Source organism: Galeopterus variegatus, unplaced genomic scaffold, assembly GCF_000696425.1.
Source record: "Galeopterus variegatus unplaced genomic scaffold, G_variegatus-3.0.2 Scaffold1136, whole genome shotgun sequence".
NCBI lineage: Eukaryota > Metazoa > Chordata > Mammalia > Dermoptera > Cynocephalidae > Galeopterus > Galeopterus variegatus.
In genome coordinates, this window is record NW_007727247.1 from 264,094 (window position 1) to 277,588 (window position 13,495).

The 13,495-nt window shown below is 37.7% G+C and overlaps 1 protein-coding gene across 1 annotated transcript; it reads left to right on the forward strand.

The window, feature by feature from the left end:
- The first annotated feature begins 42 nt into the window (after positions 1-42).
- On the forward strand, positions 43-12,682 carry LOC103592401 (chromosome unknown open reading frame, human C5orf15). The gene is made up of 3 exons (XM_008575115.1): positions 43-323; positions 8,960-9,486; positions 11,215-12,682. The coding sequence occupies exons 1-3, from the start codon at positions 185-187 to the stop codon at positions 11,344-11,346; spliced, it is 798 nt and encodes a 265-aa protein (XP_008573337.1). The 5' UTR covers positions 43-184; the 3' UTR covers positions 11,347-12,682.
- Positions 12,683-13,495: the final 813 nt, after the last annotated feature.

The following is a 13,495-nucleotide window of genomic DNA, read 5'->3' on the forward strand; positions in this document are numbered from 1 at the left end:
TAGAAAATAACTTAAATGAAAATGGATATGTATCCCCTCCCCCTAATTTCCGTTTCTAGAACCCCTCGCCGGCCTGTGACGTCATCGCGCTGAGACGTAGACGCCTAGAGCGGAGGCGCCTTACGCATGTCTGACGTCATGACGTAGAGCCTAGCAATAGCACAGGCTCCCGGCCGAGTCCGTTATGGCCACTGCCGCCTTGGGGAAGATGAGGGGGGCCGCGCAAGCGAAGCTGCTGTCCAGGCCGGGCATCCAGGCCCCTGGGGGGCTGGCGCGGCCGCTGGTCCTGGCGCTCCTGCTTGCGTCCGCTGCCATGTCCAGTGGTAAAGGGGGGCGCGGGAAGGCGGGGAGGGCCCGGGCGCGGGCCTGGAGACAGGCCGGGGCTGGGGAAAGGGCGCTTCCGAGTGTGCTGAGCAGACGGCGATGTCTAGCTGGGGCAGGGTCTCTACGGGCCCGAGGAGGGAGAGTATGGTGTGCGAAGGGGTCCAAGGTGGTAGGGTCTCCAAGGGGGCTGGGAAGTGGTGTTGAGAGAAGCAGGGACCCGGAGAGCAGGGTGCGTAGATGGGCGGGGAGGGAGGAGTGGTGGTGGTGTCTAGAGAGTCCTCAAGAATGGGCTGCCACAGGAATGGCGGTGGGGGATCTCCAGAAGTCCTTGGACTGGGGAGTTAGAAGAGTAGGCGGAGGAGACGGGCTGAGATGGCCGGGTTTAGGGGGTGTGGTGTCTAGACAGGGTCGCGGGGGGAGGGACTCAGGGGTCTAGCACGAGCAAGGAAGGATGGGATTATTCCAGGACGGGTCCGGTCAGCGGTAACGACCGAGGTGTGCAGGGGGAATGACCCAGTGACCGGACTGAGCTGATTATTTCGGAGAGTGAAAATAAAGGGAAAAGAACTGTATTCGGGTAGTGGTGCATCTCTGAGGTCTGGAGGTATTGGTGCTTGATGAAGATCCACATACTGGGACGTTAGACTCCTGATGGGCTTGGAAGGGGGAGTTTGGGGAAAAGGGAGATTCTTTGTAAACGTGGTTCTTCTTCCCTGTGTGTTGGGTTAGCTAGGGCAACCCTGTCTTATATTAATGGATCCGTAGGATTTGATTGTGAAAGGATTTTTGTGTGTGTGTGCAAATGTTACATTCTGAATCAAGATATTGAAGGCTTTATTAAGAAATGAGGAAATCTGTAAACGAGGGCCCGAGACAGTGGGAAAAGTCCATGAATAAGAATGTATTATAATTAAGTAGTATTTTGTTTAGTAGTTTCATTTTTCTTTCAGGCCAAGACCCTTTTCTCGCTAATTTTTTTTTTTTTTTTGATTTTGTATGAAAAACAGTGTGAACCAGGGTAGTGTTTCTTACTTGCCAACAGGGGCTGTCCAGCACGACATTCTACTACAGCGCTGTTGGTACATACTGTGTTTCCCCAGCAACACTTTAGTCTTGGTAACTGGACACCCTCTCCCAGAAGTATTTGCAAATTTGTGAGGACTGTGGTCCATTTTTCCAAGGTCCTTTCACCATTAGTAAAATGTAATGAGGATTTCCCTGGTTGGTGCGGATATCCCTGTTCCTAAAGTACTTAATTGTTTTGGTCATTTAATCATCTAAGAAAAAAATGACATTTAAACATTTATATTTCCTGCTGGAATGTTTAAGAGATATGGTTTGGGGGATCTATATCTGCTAATTATGGTTTTAGAAACAGGTTTTTCCTCTAAGAGGTGGTTGAAAATCTTGTGAATGGGGTAGAGGGCAAGTAAGTGAGCGGGAGTGTGGAGTATAAAGGTGTCTTTTTGCCTCTGTTTTTATGTGCTAGAGTTCTGTGAGTATTGCTCCAGCTATACTGGGACATTTTAAGGAAACTTTATCTTTTTAATTAAATCTTTATATATACTAATTTTAAATGTTATAAATTCAGATTATCCCCTATTGAAAATAACTTAAATGAAAATGGATATGTATGCTTTTAATAGAGGAGCAGCTTCATTGCAGTGCAATGTGGCATTTGTAAAGCTTGGGGTAATAGAAGTATTTTTTGTAAGTGTGCCTTATGGTGGAGTAATTTCAAAGTAATCACTCTTGTAATAAGAAAATTAGTCGAGAATGTATTGAGTTCCAAATTTCAAGTAAGTGTACAAAGTTAGAAGGTACCACATTAGATTTATTTAAACTTGTTCCATATTAGGTTTGTTAAAATTTAGTGCTTGGGTGTATTCTTGGCAGTCAGTAAAAATTTTTGTTTTATGTTTTTGTTTCTGTAAAGTTTCAAAATATTAACATAAGCATTTTGGACCACTAGATGACCACCTTATGACCAAGACTTACCATGCCACTTCAAAAGTGCCTGCTTCTCTACATTTGCCATCGTATTGTTCCCAAACAATCACCTAAATTTGATGTGGAATGCATTTAATATATATATATTTTTAAAGATGACCGATAAGGGGATCTTAACCCTTGGCTTGGTGTTGTCAACACCATGCTCTTCCAGTTGAGCTAACCGGCCATCCCTATATATGGATCTGAACCCATGGCCTTGGTGTTATCAGCACCACACTCTCCTGAGTGAGCCACAGGCAGGCCCTGGAATGAAATTAATTTTTAAGGCAGTGTTTCTCAAACCAGTGTGTAAATGAATTCACAGGGTTCTTTGCATTCTCAAGTTTGAGCAATGCTGACATAGTTTTATATTAAGGCAGTTTTTAAAAAGGGGCCAGTAGAAGAGGAGAATTAAATTTAGAAAGTGTTATTTTTAAAATGTTAAGTTTTTTTTTTTTTTTGGCAGCTGGCTGGTAAGGGTATCCGAACCCTTGACCTTAGTGTTACCAGCACCACGCTAAAATGTTAAGTTTTAATTAGAGAGGTAATATCAATTAGAAAAGGGTAGAGATGGAAGATTTATAAGTCTAAAGTAATGTATATGTTTGTAGAAGCTCAACAATTGAATCCATAAAGTCAGAGCTGTCACTTTAATTGTTCTGAATACTCTTTATATCTGACTGGATCGACTTCTCTGATTTGAAGGAGAGGAGGTCAAGGAGGTTGATCTACTTTACATCAGATGTTTCAGATGAATTCTTAGTTTATTTTCTTGTGTTGTGTTCGTGTGTTACTTATAAGTTTTTATTCCATAAACGGTACATATTCTGCCCCTACTTGGTGCTAGGTATTGGAGTTAAACAACGAATAGGGTGGCCTTGGAGGTATTCTTAGAACGAGTGGGGTTTTGCCTGTCTGAGAACCATGGGAAGGACTTTTCAGGCGGTGCAATAGGTGCAATGATGCTTCTTGGGATGTGCGTTGGATTTGTGGTGAGAGTTGGGTTGAGAGCACGTCCAATAAATGTTTTTTGAATGCCTGTTATCTATTAAGTAGGCAATGGGAATAGAGCAGTTGGGGAGATTAGTAAGAGATAATTAGAATGAGGTAATGAGGGCCAGATCATGTAGGATTTTGTAGGCTATAATAAAGACTTTGATTTTTGAGAGAAATGGAGAGCTCCTGGAAGGTTTTAAGTAGATGAGTGACATTATCTGACTTAAGTTTTCATAGATGCCTCTGGCTTCTGTGTTGAGCGTGGCAAGTAGGGGTTAGGGTGGAAGTAGGCAAATTAATTAGGAGGCTATTGTAATAATCCAGGTGAGATGATGGTGGTTTGGACCAGGCAGTAGTAGTAGAGGGGTGAAAAGCCTTCAAATTCTGAGTATATTTTGAAGGTAGAGTAACAGATTGGATGTGGGCTTTTAAGAAAATGACAACTCCAAGATTTTTGGCTTGAGTAACTAGAAAGTTGGAATTGCCGTTAACTGAGTTGGAGAATGTAGATAGAGCAAGTTTGTTTTATTTTTATTTTTGAGTGAGGCATAGAAATTCATTTCTTTAAATTAAACTTTTTATTTTGAGATAATTACAGATTCACTTGCAATTGTAAGAAATAAAATAGAGACGCTGAGTACCCTCTACCCAATTTTCCCCAGTAGTAACATCTTACAAATCTATAATACAGTACTACAACCAGGATATTGACATTGATACAATCAAGATACTGGGCATTTCCATCACCACAAGGATATCTTATGTTGCTTTTCTAAAGCCATCCCCATTTCCTCCTACCCTATCCCCTCCTGAACTCCTGGCAACCACTAATTTGTTTCCCATTTGTATAATTTTGTCATTTTGAGAATGTTATATAAATGGAATTATGTAGTATGTAACTTTTGGGATTGGCTTTTTTCACTCAGCATAATTCTCTGGAGATTCATCCAGGTTGTTGTATGCGTCAGTAGTTTGTTCCTTTTTCTTGCTGAGTAGTGTCCCATAGTATGGATATACTACACTTTATCCATCTGTCGAAGAATGTCTGGGTAGTTTCCAGTTTTTGGCCAGTATGAATAAAGCTGCTGTAAACATTTGTGTACAGATTTTTGTGTGAACATAAGTTTTCGTTTCTCTGGGATAAATGCCCAAGAGAGCAATTTTCGGGTCATAGAGTAGTTGTGTGTTTAGTTTTTAAGAAACCGCCACACTTTTTTCCAGGGTGGCATTCCCACCAGCACTGTATGAGTGATCCAGTTTCTTTACATCCCCACCAACTTTTGGCAGTGTCATTATGTTTTATTTTAGCCATTCTGATAGATGTGTAGTAATATCTCATTGCAGTTTTAATTTGCATTTCCCTAATGGCTAATGTTCTTTACATGTGCTTATTTTCCATCTGTATGTCTTCTTCAGTGTCTCTTCCTGTCTTTTGCCCATGTTCTAACTGGATTGTTTGCCTTTTTCCTTTTGAGTGTTCTTTATATACTCCAGATGATAGTCCTTTGTTGGACATGGGACTTAGAGATATTTTCTCCCACTTTGTAGCTTGTCTTTTTATAGGAGGATCTTATAAAACTTATAGGAGGATCTTTCACAGAGCAAAAGTTTCTAATTTTGAAGAAGTCCAATTTATCAGTTTTTCATTTTATGTATTGTGCTTTTCATGTTGAGTCTAAGAACTCTTTGCCTAGCCCTAGATTCCAATGATTTTCTCCTATGTCTTTTTTATAAGAGTTTTATAGTTTTATATTTTGTATTTAAATATGTGATCCAGTTTTAGTTAATTTTTGTATAAAGTGTGAGACTTAGATTGAGGTTCATTTAGCCTGTTTATATGGTGGATTATGTTGATTGATTTTAAAAATATTGAATCAGTCTTGCAGTCCTGAAATAAACCTCACTGTTTATGATATATAATTTTTTATATATATTGCTGATTTTTATTTGCTAATATTTTGTAAAGGATTTTTGCATCAATATTCGTGCGAGAGATTGATCTGTAGTTTTCTTTTTCTGTCTTTGGTTTTGGTTTGAGGGTATTAATACTAGCTTTATAAAATGAATTGGAAGTGTTTCTTTTATTCTCTGGAAGAGCATAGAGTTGGGGCTGCCAATCTGTCATTTAATTGGTGTATTTAGGCAATTTACATTTAATGTAGTTATTGTTATGTTAGTGCTTAAGTTTGCCATTTTATTTTGTTCTTTGTGTTTAGTTTTCAGAAATTTATGAGGGTACTTCAAAAAGTCCTTGGAAAAATTTGTATTATCTTTTAATCTTATTTTTTCACAAACTTTTTGAGGTACCCTCATATTTATGATGTGTTTGGGTATGGATCTCTTTGGGTTTATCCTGTGTGGGGTTCTCTAAACTTCTTGAATCTGTACATGCGTTTCTCTTGCCAAATTTGGGAAGTTTTCAGTCATTATTTCTTTGACTTTTCAAGCTCATCCTCTTTCTCTGTTTTTTCCATCTAATGAATGTTAGATCTTTTGTTATTGCTGTATAGGTCTTTGATGCTCTGTTCATTTTCTTTTTTTCAGTCTATTTTCACTTTGTTGTTCAGATTTGGTAATTCCTATTGTTCTGTCTTACAGTTCATTGATTCTTTATACTGACCTCCTCCATTCTGCTCTTGAGCCCATCCATTGAGCTTTTTATTTTAGTTATTTTATTTTTCAGTTCTAAAATATCCATTTGGCCCTTCTTTATATCTTCCAAATTTTTGCTGGGGCTTCTGTTTTTCCATTTATTTCAAGTATGTGTGTAATTGTTGAAGTGTTTATTTTATTTTTCAGTTCTAAAATATCCATTTGGCCCTTCTTTATATCTTCCAAATTTTTGTTGGGGCTTCTGTTTTTCCATTTATTTCAAGTATGTGTGTAATTGTTGAAGTGTTTTTATGATATCTGCTTTAAAATCTTTGTCAGATAATTCTAATGTCTGTATCATTGGGTGTTGGTGTCTGTTGGTTTCCTTTTTAATTCAGTTTGAGATCTTCCTGGTTCTTGATATAAGTGATTTTTTATTGAATCCTGGACATTTTTATACTATGTTATGAGACTCTGGTTTTATTTAAACTTTGTCTTTTTGTTGATTTTTTTTATGACACTGCTGTGGCAGGGAAGGTGAGTTGCTGTACATTACTGTGAGGTAGACATAGAAATCTATGGACGCCCAAAGGTGGTGGTCTTCTTGTTACTTCTGGGCAGGAGTTTGTGTTCTGGCTCCCCTCATGGTCTGCACTGACATAGTGGTGGGGATGGCCTCATTACTTCTGGGCAGTGGTTAAAGTCCTGACTCTCCACTAGGCCTTCCTTGACACTGTCCCATTAAGAAGAGGAAGGATCATATTAACTTCTGGGTGGGATGGAAGGTTGTGTTACCCACATGGTCTCCACTGACACCATGGGGGAGAGGTGCTCTTGTTACTGGCTGGCCTGGAAGAAGGTTCCAGCTCCTACTTGGTCTTCTCTGATACCACCTCTGGCATGGTGAGTGTGGAAATCTAGGCTTCCCAGTCAGCCTTTGCTGGTGTGGTTGAGTGGGTGGATCCACACAGTCAGGATGAAGTGGAATGGCTCAAGATTTCATAACACTGTGCAGAATGGCATGCAATTTAAAATTTATGAATTGTTTATTTCTGGAATTTCCCATTTAATATTTTTAGACCTTAGCTGACTGCGGGTAACTAAAACCTCGGAAAGTGAAAGCATGGATAAGGGGGGACTACTGTACTTGTCTTGGGTAGAATGAACTATAGAGCCAGGAGCTAAAATCATTAAGAATTAGGGGACATGACCTTGGAATTGGTAGATGAAAGTGGGTGATAGCTAAAGGTATGAGAATCAAAATTAGAGGCACTTAGGGAGAGGAATGAAGGAAGGGGCAATGAAGAAGAGGATAGTTCCCCCTCCTCCAGATTCAGTGGTGCAAGAGTGTGGGGGAAAAAACACAGCTATTAATTAAAAGGGCTGCAGGGAAAGTGAGTCCTTAAGGGAGATTCAGATTTCAGTTTTAACAAGAAAGTGAAAGGTAAAAGAAGGCATTTGCTGATGACTGTGAATTCTAGAGTGCACGGTGGAAGGGTTTCTTTATAATCATTCCCACCCCTATCAGTCTGTGTCCTTTAGAGGTACATGATTGTCCCAAAGGTTAAACGTTATAGAAAAACAGTTCTCTTAAAAGTCAATGTTAGTTGGCTCCCAGTTATTTTAGTTTTTAATTTTATTTTAAAATATGTTTTTCTACACTTTGGCAGGGAAATTAAATGTATCAGAGAAATAGTCATTTATAAGTTCCTGAATCATAACTAAGTTGAAGTGATAAATGTAAAAATTCCTTTTAGAAATTCTTGTTAATAGTTTTCTGAGTAATGTACTCAGTTGTAGGTCCTGTTTATTTTTCTTCCAGTTAAAAATTTCAGGGAACTCAATGAAAATGTTTTTAGAGAGTTTTACTAATTTACTAAATTATTCTTCTGGGAGACTCTATTTAGTGCAGTTGATACAAGCTATTTCTTTTTCCTACTCAAAATAGATGTCAAACTGTGATACACAAACCAGAGTATATTCACATAAACAAAGAGTTGTGTTAGATTGTTAACTTGTGTGCATGCACACATTTATGAAAGCCTTGGAATGAATTGGTTTAATTTTATTCCTGGAAAATATTTTACTTCAATTTGATAGACTTAAAAATATTATTTGAATATATTTAGATCTCACATAACAGAGTTTTTTTTAAAAAGTGTAATAGATGTCCTTGAAATTCTTTAATAGATACTACATTAGATTATAAATTAGAAACACTGTTAAATTCAACAGAGATTCCTCTGTTGAATCTTCTTCTATTGATTCTTCTTGGTATTTACTTATGTAAATAATTTTACCTTCACTTTAGTAAACCGTGCTGAGTAGGTAGTAGCATAGGGAAATAAAAATTGGAATGTTTTGTTGTCATTTTCCATACCTAGATTGCCTTCCCCAGTCTTTAAAATAGTTGTCACTTAGTTTTCAAGTTCCAGTTTCTAATTCTTGTCTTTTGGGAATTTTCCCTTTCTTCTTCCTAAGGATACTTTTTTTAAATTTGGGGGAGCGAATCTTCCATTTGAAGTATTACTCAGAAATACTGTTTATAGCTTGCTTATAGCCTGTCTTGAATTTGTTGTGTTGAAAGTATTTAGGTTTAAATTCTATATCTTTTTTGTGACCTACTTGAGCCAAAATGAGCCACCTATCTTTCTGTTCTGGGGATGGGGTTGAGTATGGACAAGGGTGTGTGCCCAACCTCTTTGTGAAATGAACACAGAGGGTATGGGTAACGGCTGTGTGTGATTTTGCCATTGTGACCTAAAGTCAGACCCTTCTCTTTTCTTTTGTTGGCAGCCTATGTAATTCAATGGGTCCTTCATGCTGCTTAAGTTGTTACTATCCAGCACAGCAGTTGTTAGCTGATGAATAATTGAATAAGAAGAAATGTAACTGATTGCTGGCTATTGAGACTTAATAAACAGTTCTCAAGAGAAAGTGATTGGAATTTAGCAGAGAGATGCTTAGTGAAAAATTTAGGCAAATATGCTTTTAGCTTGGTGCTTTTAGCTTGGTTGGCGATTTCAGTTTAATGTTCTGTATTCATTTATTTCAGCTGCATCAAAGACTGATTCACTGAGCCAGAGTCTACTCAACCCACATGTTTCTACTTTAAATATGAATGCTCTAACACAGGAAAACCAAACCAAACCTTCTATTTCCCAAATCAGTCCCACTCTCCCTCCCACAACTAGTACAGAGAAAAGTGGAAGAGCATCTGTGGCCCCTCATCCCTCACCTACTACTTCCCTGTCCCAAGAGGAAGCTGATAACAACAAAGATCCTAGCATAGAGGAGGAGGATCTTCTCACACTGAATAGTTCTCCATCTACAGCCAAAGACACTCTGGACAATGGAGATTATGGAGAACCAGACTATGACTGGACCACGAATCCTAGGGATGACGAGTCTGATGAGACCTTGGAAGAAAACAGAGGTTACATAGAAATTGAACAGTCAGTGAAGTCTTTTAAGAGCCCATCCTCAAATATAGAAGAGGAAGACAGTCATTTCTTTTTTCATCTTATTATTTTTGCTTTTTGTACTGTTGTTGTTTACGTTATATATCACAACAAAAGGAAGGTAAGTTTGGGATTTTTCAGCCTTCTAGTTGCCCTATTGCAGTCATATTTCTTATTCATGCTTTTGATGATTGAGGATTTTTTTCATTTTTAGTTGTTTAACTTGATGGTTGAATATTGAGATGTCTAATCAGTTTATAAATCTATTGTGTATTTTAACAAATTACAGACAGAATGCTTGACTATATTTGCTTCCAAAAAAAAGTAGTCAAATTATTTCTTAATGAGCAAAACCAAAGCCCAGTGAATTTTTTTTTAAAGGTTTTATATCTTAATTTAGCATCACTACTTCAATGGGAATATTTATGGAGAAAGAGGGTTAATTTAATACTTTTGTCTTTTACTTTATTGAGCGTTGAACTTAATTTTTTAATGACTTTTTTCTGGCTATATAATATTACATGTTTATTTTAGGGAATTCAGAAAACACAGAGTTTAGGGGCCGGCCCAGTGGCGCACTGGAGAGTGCGCCGCTTGGGAGCGTGGTGGCGCTCCCGCCGAGGGTTCGGATCCCATGTGGAGACCGGTTCCCGCTCACTGGCTGAGCGAGGTGCGGGCGCAACACCGAGGGTTGCGATCCCGTTGCTGGTCCCCGGTACGGGCGTGACACCAAGGGTTGCGATCCTGTTACCGGTCAGTAAAAAAGGAAAAAAAAAAAAAAAAAGAAAACACAGTTTAGGAAAGAAAATTTAATCTACTATCCAGAGCGTTAGTAACTTTGGTGTATTTCTGGTCTATAAATACGTATATAATCATACATATGTGTGCATGTTTTACTTTTTAAATGAATTTTATCTCATATAGAGTTTTATATCTTGCTCTTTACCGAACAAATCATGAGTATTTTTCATATCATTAATGTTCTTTAAAAACACGATTTAATAGCTGTATAATTGATTCAGCTGTTTTCCTGTAGATGGTTTCCAATGTTTGGTTCAGAAATAATGTTGTGCCGAACATTTCTGTGCTGGAATCAGTTTGTTGGATTACGTGAGGCAAAGGAGGCATTAATAGGACTGGCTGGGTCATTTAGTATGAGGGTGCATCTCAGCACTGTGTATTCCTAGATCTGAATAGTTAAAAAGGGACATCAAACACCTGACTTCCTTCTTAGTATTTACTGGTCAGGAAATTTTAGTTCTTGACTTTAGTACAACTTGCTTCGTGATCCCTTGCAAGCCATCTTTCCTTTTGGGACCTTGAATTTCTTACCTGAGAAATGGCGAAACTGGACCAGATAATTTCAAAATGCATTCCAGTTTTCAGTATCAGTCAATCTGATAATTGTTAGAAAACAGCAAACAAACAAACCCTTCTGGTTATTTGTAGTTAGTGACTTATCACTAGCTTTTAAAGTATTTATATGTAGACAGAATTTTGAATGCCAATGGTATTGTATCCCAGTGTTTAGTGTTGGGCCATCTCTATTATGAACAGCTGAGAGACTTGTTAAACAAGTAGATTTCTGGATTCCACCTCATGTACTAACTCAATCTCTGAAGATAGAGCCCAGGAATCTTTAACAAGCATTCCTATGTACTTGAAATTTGAGAATCATTGTCTAGCCTTATTTACAAGATGGAAGGCAAAATATTTGACTTTTTGTTGTTAATATTTTATTTTTTTGTATTTGGGAAACTAGGAGAGAAATATTTCACGTGTTATAAAAACATTTACCAAGTTCTCCATATTCTCTTTTGCATATTTAATTAATTTTGTTTTATTCTAGATTTTCCTTCTGGTTCAAAGCAGGAAATGGCGTGATGGCCTTTGTTCTAAAACAGTGGAATATCATCGTCTAGACCAGAATGTTAATGAGGCAATGCCTTCTTTGAAGATTACCAATGATTATATTTTTTGAAGCACTGTGATTTAAATTTGCTTATTGTGTAACTTTATTTGCTTGACTTTTTATATGATGTGCAGATGTTTGCCACAGGCAATTGGTACTTAAATGAGAGGTGGGTCTCTCTTTTGCCTTGGTGCTTTGGAAATTAAATGTCACAAACAAGGGGTATATAATTTTTTATCTATACTTCTGGAGCTGAATTCAATCAGGTGTTCAAAATGTGAGTTAAGCATTACCTTATATTTATGCTGTTGTTTTTATTGTTTTAGATTTATTATACTTCTTCTGGAAGTATTAGTGATGCTACTTTTAAAAGATCCCAAACTTGTAACTAAATTCTAACATATTTGGTACTGCTGACTTAGATTTACTCTCTGCCATCCAAATACTACTTTTTAGGCACACATTTCTTTGTGGTCCCAATAATGTATAAGGATATATGTGATAATGCTTTGCATTTAAGTAACATTTTTTTCTTCCATGAAAACTGCTTTGGATACTTTTAGATAATTTAAACATAATTTAAGATAACGATATTGCTCAGTCTGACCACAATTTTAGGTAACACATTAACTGTGTCTAGAAATTCTGGCAATGGAGACTGCAGTTTGCGGTGGACCATAGATAAAATGTCATAGAGATACCATTTTTTGGTTTGAATTACTGAATTAAATTTAAAGGTAGAAACTAGTAAAATATTAAATACATGTACAATTGCTTTTGGTTAGCAATTGGTTGTAGCATGGGTCCTCAAAGGTTTCAAGCAACGGGCAGAGTTTAAAATTATATCAGATTTGTTCACTTTGTTTACTATTTTATAGTAAGTTTGAATGAATCTTAGAGGCCATTATCACTTAAGTAATATTGTATCTCAGTCTTTCAAAATAAAATTATACCTGAATGAAGTTGTTTGAAAACATAAAGGATATATGTGTATAATGACCTTCCCCCGCACTTGTTATATTTTCTTAGTTTTTTTTGGGGGGGGTTTTTACTGCAACTGGAAATTATTTGGATTTTATTTTAACCTGTCTCTTTATAATAAAGATTTGATCAGTATGTAAATAAGTGATTTGAACCATGGTTGACTTACGAATGTCACTACAACTTTTTAGAAAACATAATCCCTAATATACATTAACCAAGACCCAGGTGAGCCAGTGGGCATGCGCTCTGCGTAGAGATGGGAGAAGCAGTGCCGCCTATCCTTTCTCTCGGTGGACAGTGTACTGTCCTAATAAGGAAGGGAAGCACAATGGAAACACACCCGAACTGTTCTATTGCAGTAATTTTTTTCATATCTGAAATTGTATTATTTAATATTTTGAATAAAATTTTAAAAAATAAATGGCAAGGCTATAAATCCATGATTTTACAAATGGGTTTCATTTCGGTGATGGCATTTGGGTGCTGTGACAGACGGGTAGTTTGGGAGGAAGCTAACCTGACTAGCTTGCAGTTGTCCCTCTCAGTGGTAGAATTCTGCTTCTGTGAATTCCACTTACAGTTCTAAATCCTTCTTTAGGTTCAGTTTACTGGTAAGTGCTGCAGTTTATTGAAAACTGTAGCAAAGTAGGATGGCAAAGAAAAGTATAAGTAGCTAAATCAATGTGCTCTTTCTAGCATACTGGGGTCCCTGTTGTCTGGAATGAAAGGCTACCTCAACCTGATCATCCCCCTTGGTGAATATAGGGTTCTTGGGTACTTCCTGATGGATTAGTCTTTGCCACCTAAGTCCTAATGCTGCAATCAGTAACCTCTGACCTTTGGAGTGTCAGATGGTACATTGATTAAAAATGCTGCCGGAGCCTCACAGAGGTACTTGAGTCACTGGACTAGGCACCCAAGACCCACATTTGAGTCTCACAACACTATTGTATCTTACTCATGTGTGATGGTATCTACTTCCTTCTTCCATACTTGCTTTCTGGATAAACTAGGAACTCTGCACAAAATGTTGGTACTAATAGCATAATAGGTTACCTTTTAGCTCCTGTTTCCATTTCTTAGCTGAAGAGGAATGTGTTGAAACTTGTGAGGTGGACAGAAACAGACATTTAGGATTTATGCAGGCAGGCATATTTTGACTGGAGTTTCTTGATTTTAAATGTGAACTTATGAGAGAATGCAAGATCTTTTGTAGAATGTGTGTAGTATGCCC